Source organism: Euleptes europaea, chromosome 2, assembly GCF_029931775.1.
Source record: "Euleptes europaea isolate rEulEur1 chromosome 2, rEulEur1.hap1, whole genome shotgun sequence".
Taxonomy (NCBI): domain Eukaryota; kingdom Metazoa; phylum Chordata; class Lepidosauria; order Squamata; family Sphaerodactylidae; genus Euleptes; species Euleptes europaea.
The window spans coordinates 73,395,582-73,421,083 of record NC_079313.1 but is presented as its reverse complement, the minus strand read 5'-3'; the positions used below and the strand labels follow the sequence as shown (position 1 = coordinate 73,421,083).

The following is a 25,502-nucleotide window of genomic DNA, read 5'->3' as shown; positions in this document are numbered from 1 at the left end:
TGTGCAATTCATACTGAGGCCTCGTTAGCTTGCACTGCAGTTTATCTATGTGAAAAGGTGTGAACATAAGAAAAGCCCTGCTGGATCAGACCAAGGCCCATCAAGTCCAGCAGTCTGCTCACACAGTGGCCAACCAGGTGCCTCTAGGAAGCCCCCAAGGGCTGGAGGGGAAGGGTTGTGTGGTAGTGTCATTTCTCCAGCACACTATTCCAGTGTTGCCACCACCACCCCGCCCCCGTGAATATATAGATCTGGATGACTGCTTACATAGCAAACATGATATTTCAGGTTGCCAGCTCTCAGTTGGGAAATACCTGGAGATTTTGGAGGTGGAGCCTGGGGAGGGCTGGGTTTGGGGAGGGGAGGGTCTTCAATGGGGTAAAATGCCATAGAGTCCACCTTCCAAAGCGGCCATTTTCTCCTGGTAAACTGATCTCTGCCACCTGGAGATCAGTTGCAATAGCAGGAAATCTCCAGCCACCACCTGGAGGTTGACAATCCTACTATCACAGAAACACTATAACATTGGTGGGGGGTAGGGAGTAGGGAGTAGGGACTTGTCTCTATGAACACACAGTGGACACACTAAAGATACATTTGATGCATAACTTGTGGCACAAAACAGAAAAGGCAGACAAAAGGTGAATGAAGATGACTCTAATTGCCTATTACTGTACACCGTAGCAGAAAACTACTTTGCAGCTGAACTGAGTGCAGCTACATCAAAATAAAATAAAACTGACTTTTAATTATGCACATTTTGTGTCTCTCACTGGCTAATTAATATTGTCCCACAGGCACAAAAACAATTCCAAAGGGCACCAGTACGACTAATCTCAAATGAACTGGTCCATTTCACTGTAGCAGAACTCTTTGTGGATGTGTAAGAGCTGCAAAGAGTTCAGAATCATCTTTCATTATATTGTCAGTTTAAAGACTGTAGCAAACTGTAAGCATTGCCACAGTGCCACCCTTAATGCCCTTGGTTTCTCTCCATCCCTATTTCAAGCCTTCAGTAAGCTGCAATTACTGTTAGGTAGTGTTAGGTTGAATGTAGGCAACTTTCCAAAGGCTACTTGGTAAAGCCTTTGGAATATCAGTCCCATTTGGAGGGACTGAAATTTGAGTATCCTGTGTCTAAACTCAATATTCCATTTACATCATTGCATTTGTGCGGCAACATTTCTGACAACATAATGACGTATCTACATAGTACCTATCACCTGTTGGCAGTGGTCAACAAATCCACATTTAACAGTCAGTTATCATGCTACTCCAGAAGCTACTCCATGATTTGCATAGAAATACAGGTGTCAGAAGTCTATCTGGGACTAAGAGAGTGTAACATGACTGATCATCTTTCCTTTTACCATTTGGCAACTAGAGCTATCTTCTATATCTGTTAGGGCTGCTTGACAGTACGGTTGCAAGGTCCTACTGGGGGTAGGGTACCCCCACTTTGGGGCCCCTCCCCCAGCACCATTCAGCTGGCCAGCAAGGGGATTTACCAGAAGCAAACTGAGGCCTAGGCCTCCATCACCAGCGACGTGTTGACATCGCTTCCAGCACTCACCGGAACTGATGTCATTATGTCGCTGGTGATGCATGGATCCTCTGGTATCTGGGCAAAAACTCTATGTTAAAAATTGCTTCTACCATAGAGTTTTTGCCCACGTCACTGTGATGACATCACTTCCGGTGCAAGCCAGAAGTGACGTTGATACATTGCCAGCAATAGAGGCCTAGCTTGCCAGGAAGTTTCCCCCCACCCCCCAATCCCCTGTCAGTTGCCAGGGGGTACCTGGCAACCCCACTTGAGAGTGGGGAACGCTCACCCACAATTCCAGTTTCTAGAGCCATACACCACTTCCTCAAGAACTCTCACAATATTACAAGGCAAAAGGAGGTCTGAGCAAGAACTGTGGATAAATTGGAAACATCAGCAAACACCCATGGGGTGATTTGTAACAGCTTTAGTATCAAGAAACTGTGGTTCATGGAAACTATCCTAAAGAGATGCCAAGAGAGTTTTGAGTCCATTTAACACTCTGTGTTGATTGCTGTTTGACAATAAATAATCCCAGAAGGGAGTTGCTGAACAGATTGCAGCACTAGAGGATTTTGAAAGTGAGAAAATAGAGAAGGGCGGAGTATTTCCTCAAGGGAGTGACAGACAGTATGTCCATTACAAGTGTGCTACAGTGTCTGTTCAACATATACTCCCATCAGGAGGATGAGGGCAACAAATATCCATCCTAAGTAAAGGCTTGGGGCCTCTTTGCAGAATCAGAATTCAGAGATTGTCAGAATTGTTCTTCCAGTGCTGCTATCTTTTAATGAAGATCCTTTCATTAAAAATTCCCTTGGTCATTCACATGTCACTGTATTTCCGTATGGAACAGGGCATTCTACACCTGCTGGGCAGGCCTAGCCAGTCATCAGCAATACACTGGCATAGTGTGGGTACAGATGATCCTCTTCTTCCACCACTGTCCTGTATCACCTGTCAATCACTTGTGCATCTGGATAACTGCATTCTGTATAACTGACTTTGAAATAGGGTTCCCAGCCCCCAGGTGGTGGCTGGAGAACTCCTGCTATTGCAACTGATCTCCAGGTGACAGAGATCAGTTCACCTGGAGAAAATGACACTTTAGAAGGTGGACTTTATAGCATTATACCTCACTGAAATCCTTCCCCTCCCCAAACCCCACCCTCCTCAGGCTCCACCTCCAAAATCTCCAGTTATTTCCTAACCCAGAGCTGGCAATCCTACTTTGAAAACATGATCCAGTTGTATCAATCTAGAAGGATTCTCTGGGATATGTCCAAATGCACCGTATGGTAAATATTATTATTAATACTATGGTGAGTCTTACTACCCTATTATGCAAAATGTAGTGTTGCTCTTGGCTTTAAGTTTTAAAATGTCATAGTTGTTGAGGAATGCAGAAATATAAAAATGTATTATTTATTATTACTATTTTATCATCACGTGCAGGGCAGATTTCGCTTCATATGAACTATGGATTGGTTGATGACTATGTTTAATTTTGTATGATCCCTGTGAATTTGTATGTTTAATTCTGACCACTGATGAAGTTGGTTGTTGAAATGCATTTGGTATTGGTTCTTGTTATCTGGGCTGTGTAACCATGGTCTTGGTATTTTCTTTTCTGACGTTTCGCCCGCAGCTGTGGCAGGCATCTTCAGAGGAGTAACACTGAAGGACAGTGTCTCTCAGTGTCAAGTGTGTAGGATGAGTAATATATAGTCAGAAGGGGGTTGGGTTTGAGCTGAGTCATTGTCCTGCAAAGTATTAATACTTTGCCTCAGAGTGCAGAGCATTGCCTCAGAGTGCTGAGTTGTAAGCAGTTTTTGGGTTTTGACAGGCTAAGAGTAGGTTTGGATTTTGGACTGTTAAATGGATAAATCTTTTACTACCCATGTGGTTGCCACTGCAGTTTCACAGATACAGGTGCTTCTTCAAGCTGTATACTTGCAAACAGGTTACAAAATATACCATATGTCTGCAGCATTCTTTCCAACCTCCAAGAATTTTTTTCTTGTAAATGACTTCCCCGAACTTTTCAATGTTACCAGAAGGAGGAGGTAAAACAAAAAGGATGAGAATTTTTGGGAACATATCTGTCAGCTAAACACGACCTGGGCTGAGCATCTGTTTCCCTTCTGGCTGCATATATTATAGCAGGGGAGGGCAGACTTTATGTTCCTACTTATTCTTTTTCAAGAGCCTTGGCTCAGTGAGTGGAGCCAGCCACAAAATGGTGGCTTGTAAAAAATTACAACGTTTCAAAGCAGGTCTGTAGCACCTGGGCGGGGAAACCTTTTCTCTGCTGTTTTACCAAAGCAAACCACTAGGGGTGTGCAAAAAAAATCTGGTAAAACTCGGGTTTGTGTTTATTGGGCCCAATTTGTTTCAGGAAACCCAAATAAGCCAAATTCCCATACCAGTAAATATGGGAATTCGATTTATTTTTGGGTTTCCCCCAAAAAATTGGCCCTGGTGGGCATTTTTTGAGGTAGAGCCCCCAAACGTGCAGGGACTCCCCTTGCAAGAACCCCCAAGTTTAGTGAAGATTGCGTCAGGGGATCCGAAGTTATGGGGTCTAAAAGAGGTCACCCCCTCCCGCCTCCATACACAAGCAGGAAGGTAAGAGTCAGATTCTGTTCCTTCGCTAATCAGCTAATGCTTGTCTATGGAGAAGGGAGGGGTGACCTCTCCAGAGCCCATAACATTGGACCCCATGACCCAATCTTCACCCAACTTTGGGGTTCATGCAAGAAGAATCCCTGAAAACTACCCTGAAAATTTGGGACCTCTACCCCCAGAAATGCCCCCACAGGAGCTTTGCAAAAAAAAACAACCCTTTTTTCTATTGAGGGAACTATCGATCAGCCGACTTTCATTACATCCTGCAGAAGTCGACCCGGCTGATCGATACTTCCCACAATAGGAAAAGGGGGGATTTTTGGCAAAACTGCCATTGGCCACATGGGAAGCTCCTCTGTTGCAATCCAGGTAGATTGCACTAGTTGGCTTTGCGGCAATGCAAAATGCATTGCTACCATTGGCCACATGGGAAGTTCCAGTGAGCCTTCCTATTGGCCACTCCAACATGCCTGCTCCCTCCCTCCTGCTGCCCTGGAAACCAGCCAGGGGGCAGGAATATGAAGAAAGGCGATAACTCTCCTTTAAACACAACAAGGGTCACACAATGGAGACTAGGCAGAAGGTGAATAGCCAAAACCTGAAAAGCTGAATATCTATTCAGCTTTTTCGGGAATCGCCTATTCGGCTTAGGGCAGATTCCCATGTTTTGGTATTCAGTCGATCTGAAACGCGAATATTGCCAAAACGGCTAATTTTGGGTTTATTTTCGGTTCGGGTATATCAATATGCACAACCCTAGTAATGTCACAATGTCAGCTCACAATGTCAGCTATAATCATTTTCAGGGTGAAATGGCCCTTAAATGTAGAAAGAAAGTTACAAGCACATGCAAAAGCAAGCAGTGCAATGATGTGAGAGGAACTCCTTGAAGTAACATTGGCAAATATGTCCAAAATTGGCTTTCTATGTTCCTTTCAGATACATTTAGGAACAGAGATCCCTCCTTACATCCCAATCAGAAGGTGGGAGGGGTGTTGCAAAGAAGGGTGTCAGAACGCAAAGGTGCAATTCAAATGTAATCAGGTTGATTAGAGCTGGGAAGAAATGCTAAGCACAAGGAAAGGAATAATCTTTAGTAAAACTCTAATAGGGATAGCTCCTTTTTCCTAGCTATTATAGAAACATCTGGATCACAGGACAACCACAGACCATCAAGCACTACCTAACAAGTGGAAATGAATCTACAAAGAAAAAAACGAAGCAGTAACTTTGGCTTTTGTTTCACAGCAGCAGAGAAAATATCCAGATATTTTCTTCTATGAGTACTTTTCGAGAAAAAAACCAAAATTTTCTTTGTGCCAGAAGAGGGCACTTTAACTACAGATAAATACAATCTACACTGTTTAGGGGTGACCCAGGAAAAAAGGTGATGGAGAAAAAAGAAAACTGCCTAGGTTTCCCCTGGGTTATGATGGGAATTGACTACAGGGAGACAGAAAGATGCACTACATTAGCAGTTCACAAGGATTTCTTATTCACCCATTCAGTCCTAATATAAAAACATCACACTGATTATTCAACATTTTCATTTAAAAGTAGTCATGCAGCAAGGAAGATAACATGGTGATCTTATTAGTTCCATGTTTGATATTGTATTAAAGATCCCTTGAGAGAAAATTTGGGCCAGGGGAAAGTTATTGCTTACAGGTCCTAATCTATTTCCTAGATCCAACCTGAAGAACAACCCATCAACTCAAACACAGTCCAGTAGCCAAGTATGAAAGTTTGTCAAGGGCTAACGATGTCTCTATTGTTTACCTGAGACTGGCGGCAGGGGTGGGTGGATTGATCTTAAGTACCTGACAGGGACAATATGGCTTGGTTTGTTGTGTGGATTCATTCCAGTTTCTGTAAAATCTTATCACTGATTATATTTCTCTTTCTTTAGTCTTTACCAAGACAGCCTTCAGAACAGCCTTGTAGATAAAGCTGTACACTTCCTTACCCAAACATATTTTTACAAGGACATCTGCACACTTTATCTACATTAGTCAGTTCCGGCTTAGAAGAAAATAAAAAACAAAAGCTTCTCTTCTGGTTGCTGATGTTCACAGAGGTCCTTATAAGCATTATAGCCCTTGTGTGCACAATACAGTCCTGGATTATTATGATTTCATCTACCAAACACACAACAACAAAAAGTCAAAAAAGACTCTTTAGATTTGTCCAGTGTGTTTAAAGGTAGCAGGCACATAAATAAGGTAGGCATGGACGAATGCAGACTGAAGGTGTGTTTCTCAGAAAGAGCTGGCAGTTGCCTTGGCTTATTGGCAGGCAATTTATCATCTCATATATATTGCCCTGGTCTGGGCTGGAGAAATGCTATCTTCTGGCAAGGCTTTGGAAATGGATCCAAAACAAAGTGCAGTGCCTCTCCCTGCAGTATCTCCCTGCAGGTTTAAACTAAGGTTTTTTGCTGCCCCGTGGTGCAGTGTGGTAAGTTGCAGCAGTGCAGTCCAAGCTCTGCTCATGACCTGAGTTCGTTCCTGACGGAAGTTGGTTTCAGGTAGCCGGCTCAAGGTTGACTCAGCCATCCATCCTTCTGAGGTTGGTAAAATGAGTACCCAGCTTGCTGGGGGTAAAGGGAAGATGACTGGGGAAGGCACTGGCAAACCACCCCATAAAGTCTACCTAGTAAACGTGGGGATGTGACATCACCCCATGGGTCAGGAATGACCCAGTGCTTGCACAGGGGACCTTTACCTTGAATATCAAATAGACCACTAGAGGGAGCACAACACACGCAGAACAGAATCCCACCCCCCTACCCACAAGACAAAGGAATTTATAAGCGAGAAAAACGAGAATGTGGGAAAGCCCAAAGATATCACTGAGTCTCAGATAATGGATAGAAAAGGGACTGCTCTGAGATGTGTTTGGGAGACATGAAAAAGTATACAATAAGAGTTTTACATTGCAACTCTAAGCAGAGTAATGCCCTTCTAAGTGCTGTTTCTAAGTAGTGTTTAGCATGTGGGACTAGTATTTGGGGGACCAGGTTCAAACCCCCACTCTGCCATGGAAGCTTGCTGGATGCCCTTGTCCCTTCCTCGCAGCCCAATCTTCCTCATAGTTGTGAGGATAAGATAGAGGAAAGGAGAATATTGTAACCCATTTAGGCCCCCTCCCCGGAAGAAAAGTAGGATATAAATGCCTAAAAAATAAAAGGCCATATTTCTGCATAAGATTGTGCTGTTAGAAGATTATTGCAGGTAAACAGTAAATTGTATCACAAAAACATTATAGAAAACCAATAACAATGAGACAACAATTCTAAGGTGGCAGTCAGGACATACCAGGAAATCACTGGAATCCCAAACAGAGTTATACTCTTCTAAGCCTATTGAATGGATTTAGAAGGGTGTCTGTTTAGGATTCTGAAGCATTTGGAATATCTGCAATTAAACGATAGCTAGATAAATTAGGACATTTTCTTTCGCCAGAAGGAAATAGAACATTTTAAATTACCATTTCATTTCTTATTATAACAGGAAAATAGCCTGTTCTCTTTTTTAAAAAAATACTTATTGACAGCACTCATACGTGGATTTTGGGAGAAACAGTTTGTAGGCAGATGTCCAGGTCAAATGAAGAGTTATGAATATGATTAATGCTGAAAAAGAAGTATCTCACCATGTAGGGTATACAGTCATGTTTCCCTGCTCTCTCTGAGGCCCCCTTTGATCCCATAGGTAGTGCACAATTTTCAACTGGTGAATGTGGGAGTAGAGTTGAAAGTATTCAGGCAATCTTGCAACCCCCCACTTTCCCACTCGCCAATTACATGTTAAGCCCAATGTATGTAGGTAAGACCAGACCTGAAGGGGATGGGCAGATACATTTATGAAATCTAACCTATTTAATATACTTGCAGCACAAACCTAAGCAAGTATACTTAGAAGTAAGTCTCACTTAATTCAATGCAACTTACACCCTAGTAAGCATGTTCATTAGGGTTGCCAGCTCCAGGTTGGGAAATACCTGGAGATTTTTGGGGTGGAGCCTGAGGAGGGCAGGGTTTGGAAAGGGGAGGGACTTCAGTGCCATAGAGTCCAATTGCCATAGTGGCCATTTTCTCCAGGGGAAGTGATCTCTGTCACCTGGAGATCAGTTGTCATAGCAGGAGATCTCCAGCCACTACCTGGAACTTGGCAATCCTAATGTTCATGTTAAGGGTGCAACATTACTGTGTGTGTGAACAGAGTACAGTAGCAACCTGCATGTATTTAAAAACACACATAAAGCACATTTAGCTTTAAGGTTAACAAAATACAATTATATTCTATGATAGATAGATAGATAGATAGATAGATAGATAGATAGATAGATAGATAGATAGATAGATAGATAGATAGATAGATATTTTCAAAAAATTCCATTTTTATAATGAGACGAAATTGACCCCTTGCATTGTTCATTTTTTGTACCCGTATTATCCTTTAACTTGTACAATCTCCACCCTTATATATAACTTCTGTTTTAATAATCTGCATGTTTTGTTTACAATGGAGCCAGTCAGCATAACACATAGCAGAACATTCTGGAAGAGGCAGTAACACAGAGATTTTTGTTATTAACATACTGCCCCATTCTTCCTCCTAAAGGTTTATATTTTTTCAGTTTTCATCTGAGTGCAGAGAACTTCAAAAGGACAGGTACTCCTTCAGCCATCTGCCAGACGGGTTAATCTTCAATCTGACATGGTTAGCCTGTCACTGCTATTAACTTGGCTCCCCTCAGACAACTTTTGTAGGCTGCTAATATCTTTTAAGCCTTGCACACCATCCATTGCCTTTCAGCTTAGCATTGCCCTTTCCCTTGCACTTAAGTTTAGCAAGTGTTACTAATAGGAATTTAACATTTACCAAAGAATTATTTTAACTATAGGTTTAATAGCTTTTTATGGTTCTCTGAACACCCAAGAGTTTAGCTATCAGTTCCATCTGCTTAGTTTCCTTTCCAATTTTCTTATCTATAAGAGAGAAAGGGGGGAAAAGTAACTTTACAATAAGAAAAAATGTTGTTTTCCTATGAAAAATATCCAATTTATTATATGGTTTCTCTCTAGAAATCTCCCACTTTCCCCAAAAGCCAACCAAAATATTTCATTATTGTCTCGCTATATGTATACCTGTTTCTATATCTGCAAGTATAATGTTACCTACTTACTACACTTGAACACGGCCCTACTTATGTGGTTAAAAAGATTAGAACGGTTTCAGATTTGCCAGGAAAAAATTTAGTGTCCTCAGATTAAAATTTTAGTAAACGAAGTCAAGATTCTTAGAACATCTTTGTGCACTGGTATGTCGGGGAAGGCATGGAGGAGGGGGAGTTCACCAAAGCCCAGGAGGACATGGCTGCGCTGGAGAAGGATTATGAAGAAGTGGGAGGGATTCTGCAGACAAGGAAGAAGAGGATGAATATGAGGACTATAGATCCCTGCAAGACAAATATACTCTGGGATCAAACTAGGGTTGCCAACCTCCAGGTACTAGCTGGAGATCTCCTGCTATTACAACTGATCTCCAGCCAATAGAGATCAGTTCACCTAGAGAAAATGACCGCTTTGGCAATTGGACTCTATGGCATTGAAGTCCTTCCCTCCCCAAAACATACCCTCCTCAGGCTCCACCCTCCCGCCGGTGGCCAAGAGGGACCTGGCAACCCTAGATCAAACAGCAGGCTGATTTTAATTACCCAGATATCTGTTGGAAGTCCAACTCTGCTAAAAATGCCAGATCCACTAAATTACTGACTTGTCTTGCTGACAACTTCCTATTCCAGAAAGTGGACAGGGAAACAAGAGGATCTGTTATGTTAGATTTGATTCTCACCAACAGGGAAGAACTGGTTGATGGAGTTAAAGTAGTAGGCACTCTGGGTAGTAGTGACCATGTAATCTTGGAATTTACAATCTTGGGGAAAGGTAAAACTGTACGTAGTCAGACATATAGGTTGGACTTCAGGAGAGCAAATTTTAACAAACTTAAACTTATGTTGGGTAGAATCCCATGGTCAGAAATACTTAAGGAGAAGGGAGTTCAAGAAGGGTGGAAGTTTCTTAAAAATGAAATACTGAAGGCGCAATCACAAACCATTCCTATGAGAAGGAAAAATGGTATGAGCCTAATAAGGCCAGGGTGGCTCCATAAACAGCTTTTTAATGATTTGAGAAATAAAAAAGAATCATTTAGGAAGTGGAAGAAGGGCCTTATAACCAAAGATGAATATAAACAAATAACTAGTGCTTGTAGGGAGAGTGTTAGGAAAGCTAAAGCTCAGTATGAGCTTAGGCTAGTGAGAGATGCTAAACACAACCAAATAAAGGTTCTTTTTAGGGCTGTCGATTCGGTTCGGCCCGAACTGAAAAACAGCCGAATTTCCCCTGATTCGGTGGTTTTTAGTTCGGGACAAACCGAACTCAAAAATAGAGGGCAACCGGGGTGGGGGGGAAATTCAGTGAGTTCGGGAGTTCACGAATAAATCCGGCAAATTCGGCCGTCAGTAAGCAGCATAACCGTCAGTAAGCAGCATTCTCCTCCCCGGCCAATCGGTGGCCAAGCTGGGTCTTCTTCTGGCCAATCAGTCAGGATTGAGTACTGGAGGAATCAGCTGATGTGCGGCCCGGCCGGGGGAGGGGGGGAGAGAGACAGGGAAATCCTTGTGTGTGTGTGGGGGGGTGCTTGTGCATATTCACTCCTTTCTGTGGCTTCAGGGGGCGTATTTTTTGGGGTACAGACACAAAACTTTCAGCAGAGATTCAGACAAGCCTTCTTAAGAGACCACCCAAGTTTTGTAAACATTGGGTCAGGGGGTCCCGAGATATGGGCTCCCCCTTTTTTTCTTTCCATGGCTGCAGGGGGCGCATTTTTGGGGTAAAGACCCCAAACTTTCAGTGGAGCTTCAGATGAGCCTTCTTAAGATACCCCCCAAGTTTTGTAAACATTGGGTCAGGGGGTCTCGAAATATGGGCTCCCCCCCTTTTCCCTCCCCCCCTTTTCCATTTCCGTGGCTGCAGGGGGTGCTTTTTTGGGGATACAGCCCCCAAACTTTCAGCATAACTTCATACAATCCTTCTTAAGATACCACCCAAGTTTTGTAAAAATGGGTTCAGTGGGGGCAGAAATATCGGCTCCCCCCTTTTCTCTTTCCGTGGCTGCAGGGGGTGCATTTTTTGGGGTGCAGATCCCAAACTTTGAGCGGAGCTTCAGACAAGGCTTCTTAAGAGACCACCCAAGTTTTGTAAACATTGGGTCAGGGGGTCCCGAGATATGGGATTTCCCCTTTCCCCTATTGGGATGAATGGATCAGCTGATCCTGTGCATCTCCAGAGCAAAACGTCCCGTGTCTAATTGGAATCGTCTTGGATTACAAGTCCTCCCCAGCCCCTCCTGATGGAACAGAAGACAACCACAGTAAGACCCCTTTGGGGGCTTTAATCTATAATTTTTCTCCTGTGTGTGTGTGTGTGTGTGGGGGAAGCAGAGTCTCTCTGTGTGTGGGGAGGGAGCAGTTTCTGTGGGTGGGGGGGAAGCCAAAGGGGGGTTTTGCCGGTTCTGCCTGGGGGTGTGTTCCCCCTCGAGTCTCTCTCTCCCTGGTTTGAGGGGGGGTTTCAGTTGTGTGTCTTCAGGTTTTCCCTCATTCATAAGAGCGGTTAGGTCTATTTGGATGCTTGCTCAAAACTTGTTTTCAAATGGTGACTTAAAGAATGCATTTGGAGTCCGATGCAAAAGGGGAAATTCCACCCCTGCTCATTATGCATAGCTAGCTGCCTCTGTCTCTTTCCATGGTTTGCAAACTCCCAGGTGTCAGGTGTTGCTTTGCACAGTTGCGAAGGTGTTGCTTACAAGGTTGTGTTGCTTTTGCTATCGTGTTGCTTGCAGTTGTGTTGCAATGCTTTGCAAACGTATCAGCTGTTTGTCGGGGCTGGGAGCTTTGTGCGTGGGCGGCAAGCTCTGCTCAGAGATGCACATTAAGGGTGGGGACCCCTTTCGGGGCCCATATCTCAGCCCCCCCTGACCCAATCTTTACAAAACTTGTGGGGTCTTTCAAGAAGCATCCTTTGAAGCTCTGCTCAAAGTTTGGGACCTCTACCCCCAAAAATGCCCCCCCAGAGCCACGGAAAGGCGCGGTTGTGTTTTTAATGGCTTTATTCGGCCGAATTTTTTTCCCGAACTTTGAATTCCCGCCGAATTGCATGGACCCGAAGTGGGGGAGTTCGGACTTCGGCATATCCTGAATCTAAACGGGCCGAATTCAGCCGAATCCGAACTATACCGAATTTTTTTTAATTCAACAGCCCTATTTCTTTTCCTATGTACAGAGTAAGAATAAGGACAAGATAAGCCCATTGCGAGGACCGGAAAGTGAAATTGAAACAAGAGATGAAGAGAGGGCAGAACTCCTCAATTCCTACTTTTCCTCAGTCTTTTTTGTGAGGGAAGCGGTGCTCAACATGGCATAAACAGAACATATGATGAGGGAAAGGATTTGCAGCCTAGGACTGGCATTGAGGTAGTGCACAAATACCTAGTTTCTTTAAATGAAACGTCCTCAGGGCCAGATGAATTGCATTGAAGGGTACTCAAAAAACTTGCAGATGTAATTTCTGAGCCTCTGTCCATTATTTTTTAGAATTCTTGGAGAAAAGGTGAGGTGCCAGAAGATTGGAGGTGGGCAAATGTTGTCCCCATCTTCAAGAAGGGGAACAAGGAGGATCTGGGTAACTACCAACCCATCAGCTTGATTTCTATACCGGGAAAAGTTTTCAAACAAATCAGTCAGTCCTGGAGCATTTAGAAAGGATGGATCTGATCACTAAGAGCCAGCACGGGTTTCTCAAGAACAAGTCATGTCAGACTAACCTTATCTCCTTTTTTGAGAAAGTTACTACCTTGCTGGATCAGGGGAATGCTGTAGTCATAGTTTATCTTGATTTCAGTAAGGCTTTTGATAAGGTTCCACATAGTATTCTCGTTGTCAAATTGGGAAAATGTGGTTTAGATCCTAGTACTGTTAGGTGGATCAGTAACTGGTTGACAGATCGCTTGTTAATGGTTCCTCATCCACTTGGAGAGAAACGACTAGTGGAGTGCCTCGGGGATCTGTCCTGACCCTGAGTTGTTCAACATTTTTAGAAATGCTTTGGATGAAGGAATAGAGGAGATGCTTATTAAATTTGCAGATGATACTAAATTGGGAGGGGTAGCAAATATGGTAGAAGACAGAGCCAGGATACAGGATGATCTTGACAGGCTGGAGAATTGGGCTAAAACTAACTTGCACTTCAAACTAAAATGCACTTCAACAAAGATAAATATAAAGTTCTGCATTTATGTAGAAAAAATCAAATGCATAATTATAGGATGGGGGAGACTTGTCTGAGAAGTAGTGTGTGTGAAAAGGATCTTGGAGTCTTAGTAGACCAAACACTGAACATGAGTCAGCAGGGTGGTGCGGTAGCTAAAAAGGCAAATGCAATCTTGGGCTATATCAACAGAACTATAGTGTCCAGATCATGCGAAGTGATGGTATCGCTTTACTCTGCTCTGGTTAGACCTCAACTAGAGTACTGTGTTCAGTTTTGGGCACCACAATTTAAGAAAGGTGTAGACAAGCCGAAACGTGTCCAGAGGAGGGCAACAAAGATGGTGATGGGTCTGCAGACCAAGTCCTATGAGAAAAGGTTGAAGGAGCTGGATATATTTAGCCTGAAGAGAAGACTGAGAGGTGATATGATAACCATCTACAAGTAGTTGAAGGGCTGTCATATAGAGGTGGGTGCCGAGTTGTTTTAAATCAAAAAAGGTTCTGTCTAGACATTAGGAAGAATTTTCTAACAGTTAGAGCGGTTCCTCAGTGGAACAGGTGGTCCCTTCCTACTCTATGATTCTATGATTCTCAGAGTGTGGCGGTGAGAAAAACACACACTCCTATTTCAAATTACTGTTGCAAATAAAAAAATAAAATAAATGGGGGGGGGAGAGATTCTTAGAACATCTATGCAGGGCTGTTTCCCCGTGGTCACCCCCACTGACTGCTTTGGTGCGTTTTCCTGTGGTTTCTGGATTCTGGCTAAAACAGCATCCGGAAAACATGGACAAAACATGCAGAAACATGTGGGGAGAGCAAAGTGATCTCTGACGGTCGGGAAAGGCATGCATAATCAAAAGGAAGCTCCGAAGCAGTCGGCAGGGTGACATCGAGGGAAACAGCCCTGCATAAATGGCCTTAGTAAGACTTCCTTATAGCACTATTAATACTGGCCAAACTATTCTTCTTTGATATGCATTCCTAGTACACAGACCCACTTTCCTGTTTATAACTATGATCACTAAAAATGCAAAGTCAGTGAACTGACTCGCGATGTACACTCATTCCAAAAGGTTTCCTGAGGCCACTCACCACCTCTGCTGCCTCTTCCTCGTCTCCTTTTTCCAGAACTACTGCTGGAGGAAGGAAAGATGGAAGGCTGGTTATGGGCAGGTAGGATGGGCTGCCACTCCCCCAACCTGCTGACTGCTTCAGCTGACCATGTTGTAAAGGTGCCCCGTTTACTAAAGATCAACATTCCTGAGAAAAATCAAAAGAAATAAATCCCTCCTCCTTGCTTTGTCTCCTAGTGTGAAGGTGTCAATCTCTGAAGCATAAAAATCAATAGTGACCCTATGATTTATTTTTACGGGGGGGGGGGTTCTCTTACCCTATAATTGTTCTGATGTGTCCAGTTACAACCCTGCTTTAGAGAATCTTGTTTGTGGAAAGCCCCAGCCTCTCAGGGCCAAACAAGATGTGATTCTTCCACGAGGATGCTATCATGTCTAGTTTGGTCCTAACAGTCCAGATTGTGTAGAAGTAGTTTATGTCCTGTAGGCAGAACACATGCATTTATTGGCTAAGGTGGAAGCCTAGGAATTAGGAGTCACTTGGGATATGCCTACCAAAGCTCCAAAGCCCCAAAATCTTTATATTCTTCTAACTTAGTGATGCCTCAGAAAAAGTAACCAGCAAAAAGTATTCTTCTCAATTAATTTTTTAACCTCTGTAAATTATCCTCCCCAAAGCCTTGAGAGCCAGTGTGCTGTAGTGATTAAGAGCTGTGGACTCTAATCTGGAGAACCTGATTTGTTTCCCCACCCCACTCCTACATATGATACCTGCTGGGTGACCTTGAGCCAGTCACAGTTCTCTCTGAACTCTCCCAGCCACCCCCCACACACACACCTCACAAAGTGCCTGTTGTGGGGAGTGGAAGGGAAGATGACTGTAAGCTGCTTTGAGATTCCTTGAGATAGAGAAAAGCAGGGTATAAAACCTATTCTTCTTCTTCATAGTAAATGCAAATTACATGGGTTTCATCTTGGCTGATTCTCTCTGCTCCTCCACACCCACTGAGAGATATACACAGGGAGAAACTTGGGTTCAAATAATGAGACAAGGTGGGGGCAGATCAGACCACTGGCAGTTCAGACATTTCCTCCTTTATCTGCTCTACATTCAGAGCTCCATTTTCTCAAGAAATGTCCTCCTTTTATTCTGTGATCTGAATTCAGGGAAGTCATTAAACTAGGGGTTCCAAAACTTTTGGAGCCAGCAGACACCTTCTGAATTCTATGGTGGGCACCACCACAAAATGGCTGCTGCAGGAGGCAGAGCCAACCACAAAACGTGAGGGAGTGACGTTATGCATAACTGGTAGTAACTCTTCAACCTGTCACACAGAAAGTCTGTTTTACAAGATGCTTTTAAAAATAAACATACTGCTTGAAAATATTTTCTTGCATACACACAGTTTACCTTCAGTCACACAGTGAACATCCTTGTGCTGTAGTGGCCCCTGCTGCCAAAGCAACATCTGACAAATCTGTACAGCCAATCAGATCTGCTATGGTCAGTCAGAAGACCTGCTATGCAAAAGCTACATCTGGCCCTGCCCAACTTCTAAAAACACTTGGCAGGCACCAGGAAAGTTGTCATAGGGTACCATGGCACCATTTGAACCATGTTGGGGACCCCTGGTCTAACCACTAGATGAAATTGGCCCTCTTTGACTGGAACCAAAGGCTCCAGAAGCTCTGGAACACTAGGAAACGAAACTGAGCTTCATTGGTCTGCCCAAGCTCTAGGAAGCTGCCTAACAAAGACAGCCTACAGCTTTGTAAGGATTTCGACTGTTTTCTCTGGGTTTTGTTCTTCTGGTATTTATTCCCATGACCTTTCCAGGTTATAATAAGGGTAAAAATACTTTCCTCCCACAATGTGAAATGTAAATTAATTCATTATCTTTGTGATAATTAATGGCTATTTTTATACCCAGCAACAGAATCCACTTGCACATTCCAGCTGGATGAATACAGTCCCCCACCTTGATCCAGCAGACAAAATTGCATATGTGTAGACCTTTTATAAAAGCTGGAATTCAACTGAGTAGAAGTAGGAATAAGGAGCTGGATTTTGACCTGTCTCCACTGTCCCTGCCTTCCTGCCAAATAGCTGGCTGATAGGCACATAATTTTCTTTAAAGTGCTACACATGCACAGGATGCTCTGTTCAATCAGGGTTTATGTGTTTATGAATATGTGTAGAAAATAAGGTTGCCAACCTCCGGGTGGGGCCTGGAGAACAACTGGAATTACAACTTATCTCCAGGCAACAGAGATCAGTTGCCCTGAAGAAAAATGGCTGCTTTGGAGGATAGACATTATACCACACTAAGGTCTTTCCACTTCCCAAACCCCGCCCTCTCTAGGCTCCAATCCCAAATCTCCAGGGATTTCCCAACCCAGAGTTGGCAACCCTAGTAGAACATTATGCATATTTGATCTGTGCATACTTGCCTGCGCCTGTACATGGGAATCTATGAAGTTTAAATCTGTATATTTTTGCTCAGTTCTGTATTAGGAAGTAGGTTGCACATGGCAATACAAGAGGCTTATCTCAATTGTGCATTATTCTTTAAAAAGATCCTCTAACACCAAATACAATTCTGCTATATTTCAATTGGCTTTGCATTGCTCTTGTTTATATGAACATACAGAAAGAGATTTCTTCTGGGCATCAGCCAACAGCTGCAGTCCTGACACACATCGTTGTCTGATATCCTTAACCAAGTTTCCATGGTGCTGAGGGATATTGGTACTTCACAACATTATCACTATAAAGTAACTTTACAACTCTGAAATTTAATTCTCTGCTTTAGGCAATATTAAGAGCCTTTGAAATTATGACTATGCTTACAAGGGCCTTATGGAGTTGGTCGGGGGCAGAGTTCACTTTCATTTTATTGGAGATCTAGTCCAGAAGCAACATTTGTACAAGTGAGCTAGAGACTGCACAGATGTAAAACAGGATGAATTTGTTAATTCAATGACTAATTAGCCTCGAACAGTAATACAAAGTAGAACATCAGACATGTAAATGCTCCAGATATAAACTGACCTCTCAATCAAGCACTCTTCTACAGTTGTATTCTCACAATATGGTTTTTCATGCTTCTGCTAGATCTACACAGGGACATTCTGAAAGAGCCCCGTCCCACATATTATTCTTTAGAAACAACTTGTGTATTTGAGTGGAATGGTACATTTCATTTTCCATTTATATACTTTCCCCACACGGAGATGCCTGAGGGCTCCCTCAAATTCACACATCTTTCCACAGCAGACATATGCAAAGTTTTTATATATATACAGTAGAAATTAAGGCAGAAGTGATTCAAATATCAGGTAATTCGAGGGGAGCCAGGTAGGTAGTTTTGGCAGGCAATTGCCCGCCAATCCACCCAGCCACTCCCGAGCAGTGATCGTGTGTGCATGTGGCTGTATGCACATGATGACATCACTTCTGGTTTTACTTCTGGAAGCGTCGCATTGCTGTGGCTACTTTGGGGGTATGAGCGTTAAATCGGCTGTGGCGATGAAGCGCTTCCGAAAGTAAAACTGGAAGTGGCGTCATCGCGTGTGCATGGCTGCCCCAGCCCCACCCCCTAAAACCTCTTGCAGATCAAGAAGGAGGACCTGGCAACCCTAGATTATTCCCATACCACACAACTAATTTCTTTCATGGGATGAACACATGGCACACACACACACACACGCAATAGAAACCTCCAGCCAAAGGTAAGTGGGGACCTGGCAACCCTACATACCAGCATGTTTACATCAATTCCAGTTAAAGCCAGAAGGAACACAGAAGACAGTCTAGCATTTCACAAAAACTCTATGGTAAAACCTGTCCTCTAGTTCCTCCTGGGGGTTGCCGGCTGGGGTATGGGAACCCTAATAATGGCAATGACAAAAAAATACATCCATAACAATCATCTTCTATTGCAGCCATCCAACCAATATTTTCATTAAGTGGGCTGCCTGTGATACTGTTTAGGTGATACTGTTTTTAATGTGAAGATCTAGAAGATCCTTTATCTCCTGAGTTTCTGTTAAAGCTGTATACCAGATGATTGAATAACCCCAGAATCACAGAGCCTTTTCAGTATGTCTCAGTGCAGAGAAAAGCTTGACAAACAGAGACTCATAGGGTTGCACAGGAGATACGCCACCTAAAAGGGATATCTCGGGGGGAAGGGGGCACCATGATGCTCTGGGAACGCCTCCCGGGACACTGTTACACCCTGGGAATGCTTCCCGGGATGCCGCTGCAGCCTTTGCCAGCATCCAGATGCTGGCGGCAGGCTCCATTGGTGTCTGGGCCCGGCGCTGCCGCGCCAGTGGCCAGAGACCGGTGTCCAGCCCTGCACGCCAGCGCTGGGGCCACAAACAGCCTCGTGCGCCTCCCTTGCGCCGGCATGCACCTTCACCAGCCTCCAAAGGCCTTTGGTGAGGGCCGCCGGCGCATCTCAGGAATGCGCTGTAAGTTACTGAATAATACCTTGTTTATCTATTAGAGGACAATTTCCTATCAAGATTTTATGTGCTTCTCTACCTTTTCTAGCTTACTGTCTGAGAGTATTTCATGGGTTCTTTACCTTCCCTCCTCCTCCAGGACTGCATGTTCTATCCTAGTTAACATTAGAGATGTGCAGAGCACTTCTGGGAAATTTCAGGAAGAAATTCTGGCTACCTATTAACCCAATGAGAATTTCTTCCAAAATCCTAAATGCTCTCCAGTAGAATTTTCCATATTATTTAGTCTTACCATGATTATCTTCCCCCCCCATCATTTTTCTGTTATTGTATTTACAATTCTATATAATAAATAAGCCATCAATTTACCTTAGATTCCTGGTAGTGCAGATCAAAGGAAGATTAATCTCTAAAGGATACATGTTTCTTCTGTATATGGGACTGTAGAAGTTGTATCCCCAACTATATAACTATAGAATGAGACTTCCAGTGTGTAGCAGTAAGAGGTGTCATCCAGTAAGCCACCAAGGAAACGACGTCCTGTCCCTGCCTTAACAGCGTCTCGATTGAAAGAGGTGCTAGACTGCAAGGAAGAAGAGAAAGCAGCTGGAATGGGATTCTTGTCATAAAATCCACTAGCCCTTAAAAAGGCCCACACACAACACACTTAAGATAACTGGTGAACTAGCCAGGGGTCAAAATTCTGCAGACCTTTCTACTGTAACTCCTCCTCACAGTTTAGGTAAAGGCACAGATCTGGGCTAAATACTCTTAAGAGGAAAATCTCTTTTTACATAAAATCTCTTTCCCTTTAATATTTCACAAATGCCGGACGTAGCACTGAATTCTGCAGTGCAATCCCAGGCATACATATGGTCCAGTACTAGGCATCTTTATTCAAAAGTAAGTCCTGTGGAATACATTGGAATTTTGGTTCTCATGCCAACCCTAATATCCTAACAGTGACATGACCTTCTTGACCTTTCCTCCCTCATCTGCTCTACATGCGGAGCTCCACATTCTGCAAGAAATCTCCTCCTTTTTATGCTATGATTTGGATTCAGTGGAGTCATCAAACCTTTCCAAGCCTGTCGGCACATTTGGAATTCTGACACAGGGCGGTGGGCACAACCACAAAATGGCTGCTGCTGGAGGCAGAGACAACCACAAAATGTGAGGGAGTGAGGTTAAGCATCCCTGGTAGTAACTCCTCAACTTTTCAGGCATAAGAACATAAGAAAGGCCCTGCTGGATCAGACCAAGGCCCATCAAGTCCTGCAGTCTGTTCACACAGTGGCCAACCAGGTGCCTCTAGGAAGCCCCCAAAACAAGACAACTGCAGCAGGACCATCCTGCCCGTGTTCCACCACACCCAAAACAATAGGCATGCTCCTCTGATACTAGAGAGAATAGGTATGCAGCATGACTAGTATCCATTCTAACTAATAGCCATGAATACCCCTCTCCTCCATGAATATGTCCACTCCCCTCTTAAAGCCCTTCAAGCTGGCAGCCATCACCACATCCTGGGGCAGGGAGTTCCACAATTTAACTATGTGTTGTGTGAAAAAACACTTCCTTTTATCTGTTTTGAGTCTCTCGCCCTCCAGCTTCAGCAGATGACCCCATGTTCTAGTATTATGGGAGAGGCAGAATCTCTGTTTTACAGGATGGCTTTAAAACGAACATATTGTTTGCAAACATTTTCTTGCATGCACACAATTTATCTTTGCTCATGCAGTAAAGATCCTTGTGTTGTGGTGGCACCTGCTGCTGAAACAGCTTTTTTTTAAAAATCTGCAAAGCCAATCAGATCTTCAATTGGAAGTTCTACTAGGCAAAAGCCTCCCCTGGCCCTGCCCCTTTCTAAAAACACTTGGCAAGTGCCAAGAAAGATGGGTTTCTTAATGTGCATAATTATTCATAGAGACGTTTTCTGGTTAGTAAACATATGCAGCCTGCTAGGCCCTCTTTTCTGTGTCCAGCTTAAGGCAATACAATGTTCCATCACAAAATCAGGAATGAATTTTCAACATATTGTGAGAGTGCAACAGTCACTAGGCAGAGCGAACTCTTTGCTTAGACTGCAGGTGAGCTACTGACAAAGCAATAAAACCCTCCCCATGCCCATCGCAGCCCCCTGAAGCCAGCTGTCTTCTTGGGCTAGAACATATGTTCATGCACTCCACGCAATATCGTAACTGCCAGGAATCAAAACCTGAGAATATGAGGATATAAAAGTGATTTAAAAAACGCACACATACACACAAACAAATCCTGCAACTTCATTTGCTTAGCTCCTTGCAACTAGGATGGATGAGATAACAGATACATCTAAATTTATTGCAGCTCTTGATAAATGAGGTATACAGGGATACCGTGAAGTTCAAAAGTAGCTGCTGTTTTATTAGCATTCAGTAAGTTTTAAAGCTATTCCTGTTATAAAAAGGTGGATTTTGCAGGTTAATTAGAATGAAATGGAGTCCTATTTCCATTCGAATTATAGGTAGGAAGTATCAGATGTTTCCCAGATGTTTTATTATAGTAACATTTCTTTTGTTTTATGCTAAGGAATGCCCCAGTGCATTCCCGTTTAAAGTAATCTAAGGTACTAATTTTCAGCTTCTGCAGTGGAGTCCACCATTTTCTTATAAAAGAATAAGGAAAAGAGAAAAATAAAATGAGGGAAAGATAGGAAGGGGCTGAAGAAGTGAAAGAAAAATACAGCAAACAGAGAGAAAAGGAAATAGAATCTCAGAAAGGATGGCTTCTATTTTGGAAACACTTTTAGTTATAATATTAAAGGTAAAAAGCTGCATATTGTAATTTGGGTTCCCAGCCCTGGCTTGAGAACTCCTTGAAAATTTGGGGTCAGCACCTGAAAAGCATGGAGTTTGTGGAAGAGAGGGAGCTCCGCAGAGATTTAATGCCATAGAAGCCACATAGAAATGCCATTTCCTCCAGGGGAACTGATTTTTGAAATCTGGAGATAGATTGTAATTCCAGGAGCTCTCCAGGTCCTACCTCAAATCTATGAACACATGAAACCGCCTTATATTGAATCAGACCATTGGGCCACCAGGGTTAGTATTCTCTATGCAGGCTGACGGAAGCTCTCCAGGTTCTCAGGCAGAGGTCTCTCATATTACCTACTACCTGGTGCTTTCAACTGGAGATGCCAGGGACTGAACCTGGGACCCTCTGCATGCCAAACAGATTCTCTACTACTGAGCCACAGTCCACTCAACTTGAGTTTGATAGTTGTAATAGGTTCCACTAGGGTAGTTCTGTACATCTTGCCTTAAATCCTGATTAAGTACATTTGGACTATTAACATCATTACTTGGAGAATGTCCTAAAGGCTTGAGGAAATAATGCCTTAAATTATTACTGTCAGATACAAGTGAGGTCTTCACAAATGGAGTTGCTAGATTTGCTTGGTTAGCAATAAGAATAAGACAATGCTGGACCAAATCTACGCAATAACTATGAATGTATGGGATGAATATTGTTTGGAACTTATTGTTATTTTGTATCAACCCTATGAATTTCTGTCTGTTGATTATTTCAGTAATTTCTATGTTTCTTTTAAACATTTGAATTTTGTTTTATCCTGAATATTTGTGTTTTACCATGTATTTTGTAATATTTTGTTTTATCTCATGGTCCTTGACCGTAATAAATATGATTAATGTGTGTGTGTAAAGTGCCTTCAAGTCACAGCCAACTTATGGCGACCCCTTTTGGGGTTTTCATGGCAAGAGACTAACAGAGGTGGTTTGCCAGTGCCTTCCTCTGCACAGCAACCCTGGTATTCCTTGGTGGTCTCCCATCCAAATACTAACCAGGGCTGACCCTGCCTAGCTTCTGGGATCTGACGAGATCAGGCTAGCCTGGGCCATCCAGGTCAGGGCAAATAAGATTAATAGTTGACTATAATAAAGGACTGTTCACAGGATGTCATTTGCCACCAAAAGAAATGTTTTCTATGCCTTATTTTTCTTGCATTTAAGCCATTTTCCTTAGTTTGGAAGCTAATTTGCATGGACATCATGCTATGCACCCCAGATACGAAGGGAACCCCCAGACTTTGAAGCACCAGCCTGTCAGTCGGCTCTTTCCACCAGTCCTCGGCAATGCTGAACTTCTGAACCTGAAAACTGATGGACAGCTCAGCTCGCAAATACCTGGAGGATGGGGGCAACCCCTTTGTGGGCCCATAAAATGTGACCCCCTGTCCCAAAATTCACCAAACTTTGGTGACCATCTAAGAAGAGTCCCTTGCAGCCACATTGCAAATTTGGTGACTCTACCTCCAAAAATGCCCCACAGGAGCTTCAAACAATCCCCATAGACTATATTGGACCAGAATTTTTCAGTAAACACAGAAATAAAGCCAAAATACACCTTTACTGGTATGGGTATTCAGCTTATTCTGGGTTTACAAAAAAAATCAGGCCCAATAAACCCAAACTAAAAATTTACCGATTTTTTTTTTTTTTTTGCACAACCCTATTTGTGAACAAACAGTTATCATAGTGGAGAAGGCAAACAGCAAGAATCTATATTGCGGCACTGAAATGGGAAAAAACAGGTGGAAACCCAGTCCTCTGCTAACCTTTGAGGTTAGTGGAACATAATTTAACTTCAAGATTTATGTGGGGAAAGTGATGATGGAATTAGTACTCAGGCAATTTAAGGCTCCAGTTCTGTGGATGTTTATCTGGGAATAAATCCAATAAATACAATGGGGTTTACTTCTGAATAAACACACCATAAGAAGTGTGGTGTAATTCTGTCTATCTGCCTTTTAGGTCACAACCTGATGACATATAAGTGATCTGTCACTGCATTTAAGGCATCTGCAGGGGAAATGGGGCAGAAGCTCCGGAAAAGAAGGAAATTTCTTCCGTGCCATTTTCTGGGTAGAAATTACATTCTGCTCCCTGCTCAGCCTTTTTGGCCTTTGTAGGGAAACATATAAACACCTGCCTTTCCTCCCTCCCAGCATTAATAGCAGTGCAGGAGAGCTACATTCTTTTAGCAAAATAGCACTCCTCAGGGATGGGAGATTAACCCTCCCTTTCCTCCACATGATAATCCTGATCCAAATTAGCATCAGGAGGGGGGAGTGTTGCTGCCGTGTAACCATGTAATCATCTGAGGATGCTGCTGATGTTCTGAACCAGTGCTTGAAGTTCGTAATGAGCTGGATGAGGATGAACAAAATGAAATGTAATCCTGACAAGACAGGTGTTCTCTGGGTTAGTAGAAAGGCAGACTGGGACTTGAGATTTTTCTTGACTTGGATGGGGTTATACTCCCCCTGAAAAGCCAGGTTTGCACCTTGGGAATGCTATACCCTGTTGTTGGACCCCCCCCCCCGAGGAAATTTTTGGCCACTGTGTGAGACAGGATGCTGTACTAGATGGACCACGGGTCTGATCCAGAATGCTTTTGCCCAGCTTCGGCTGGTGTGTCAGCTGCATCCATTCCTGGTACAGTCAGACCTAGCCACAGTGATCCAACCTGTAGTTATATCTAGACTGGGCTATTGCTATGCGCTCTACTTGGGGCTACCCTTGAAGAGTGTTCAGAAGCCGCAGCTAGTCCAGAACGCTGTGGCTAGACTGTTGGTCAAGGGCAGCCATCGGGAGCATGTGACCTCAATACCACAGCAATCATCCACACCTGAGCCCAATTCAGCGTGTTGGGTTTTTGACCTTTAAAGCCCTACATGAGTTGGGAATGGGGTATCTGAAGGACAGTCTTCTCCCATGTGTTCCTGTCTTGGAATTAAGGTCACAGGGAGAGGCCCTCCTGTCTGTCCCATCAATCAAAGAAGCTCGTTTGGTGGGTCCACAAGAGAGGGCTGTTTCAGGGGCAACTCCACAATTATGGTACAACCTCCCCAGGGAGGTGTACCTCGTCTCCTCACATTTGATCTTTAGGAGGCAGTTGAAGATGGTTTTATTTAGGACTGCATTTGATACATTTACTGGCAGTCCTAAATGGTGTTTTTATTTTTTAATGTGTTTCATGTATTCTATATTATGTATTTTAACTATATTTTAACCTGTCTTGAATCCATATGGTGGAAAGGCAGCTAATTAATGTTTTAAATAAATAACTAACCTCAAAACACGTATTAGGAGATTTGATCACCATCTCCAGTGTCTCACCTAGTCAGACTCTTACTGTATTCATACATTCCCTTAAGGGAACAATTATCATATACTTTTTATATAGACACCTGATAACTTTTACATGCTTTATCAATGCAGCTAGCAATGTAAATGACATTTAATAAGCTTCTTCAAAGCAGATATCAAATTCTTTAATTTCTTTATTATTTAATGTAGGTAGATGGAACTGAATCGTAACAATAGGCCAGATGTGGGTCTGCTGATTTTAAGTGATGAAGAAGAGTTTGTTTTTATACCCTG

At 43.2% G+C, this 25,502-nt stretch overlaps 1 protein-coding gene across 1 annotated transcript in view; it reads right to left on the bottom strand.

Annotated features, from left to right (window-relative positions):
* Positions 1-25,502, bottom strand: part of BEND5 (BEN domain containing 5) — a 1,050,378-nt gene that overhangs the window by 70,553 nt on the left and 954,323 nt on the right. The window contains exon 11 of the mRNA XM_056844383.1: positions 19,477-19,639. Coding sequence (XP_056700361.1) covers positions 19,477-19,639 — 163 coding nt within the window. The remainder of the gene's footprint in view (positions 1-19,476; positions 19,640-25,502) is intronic.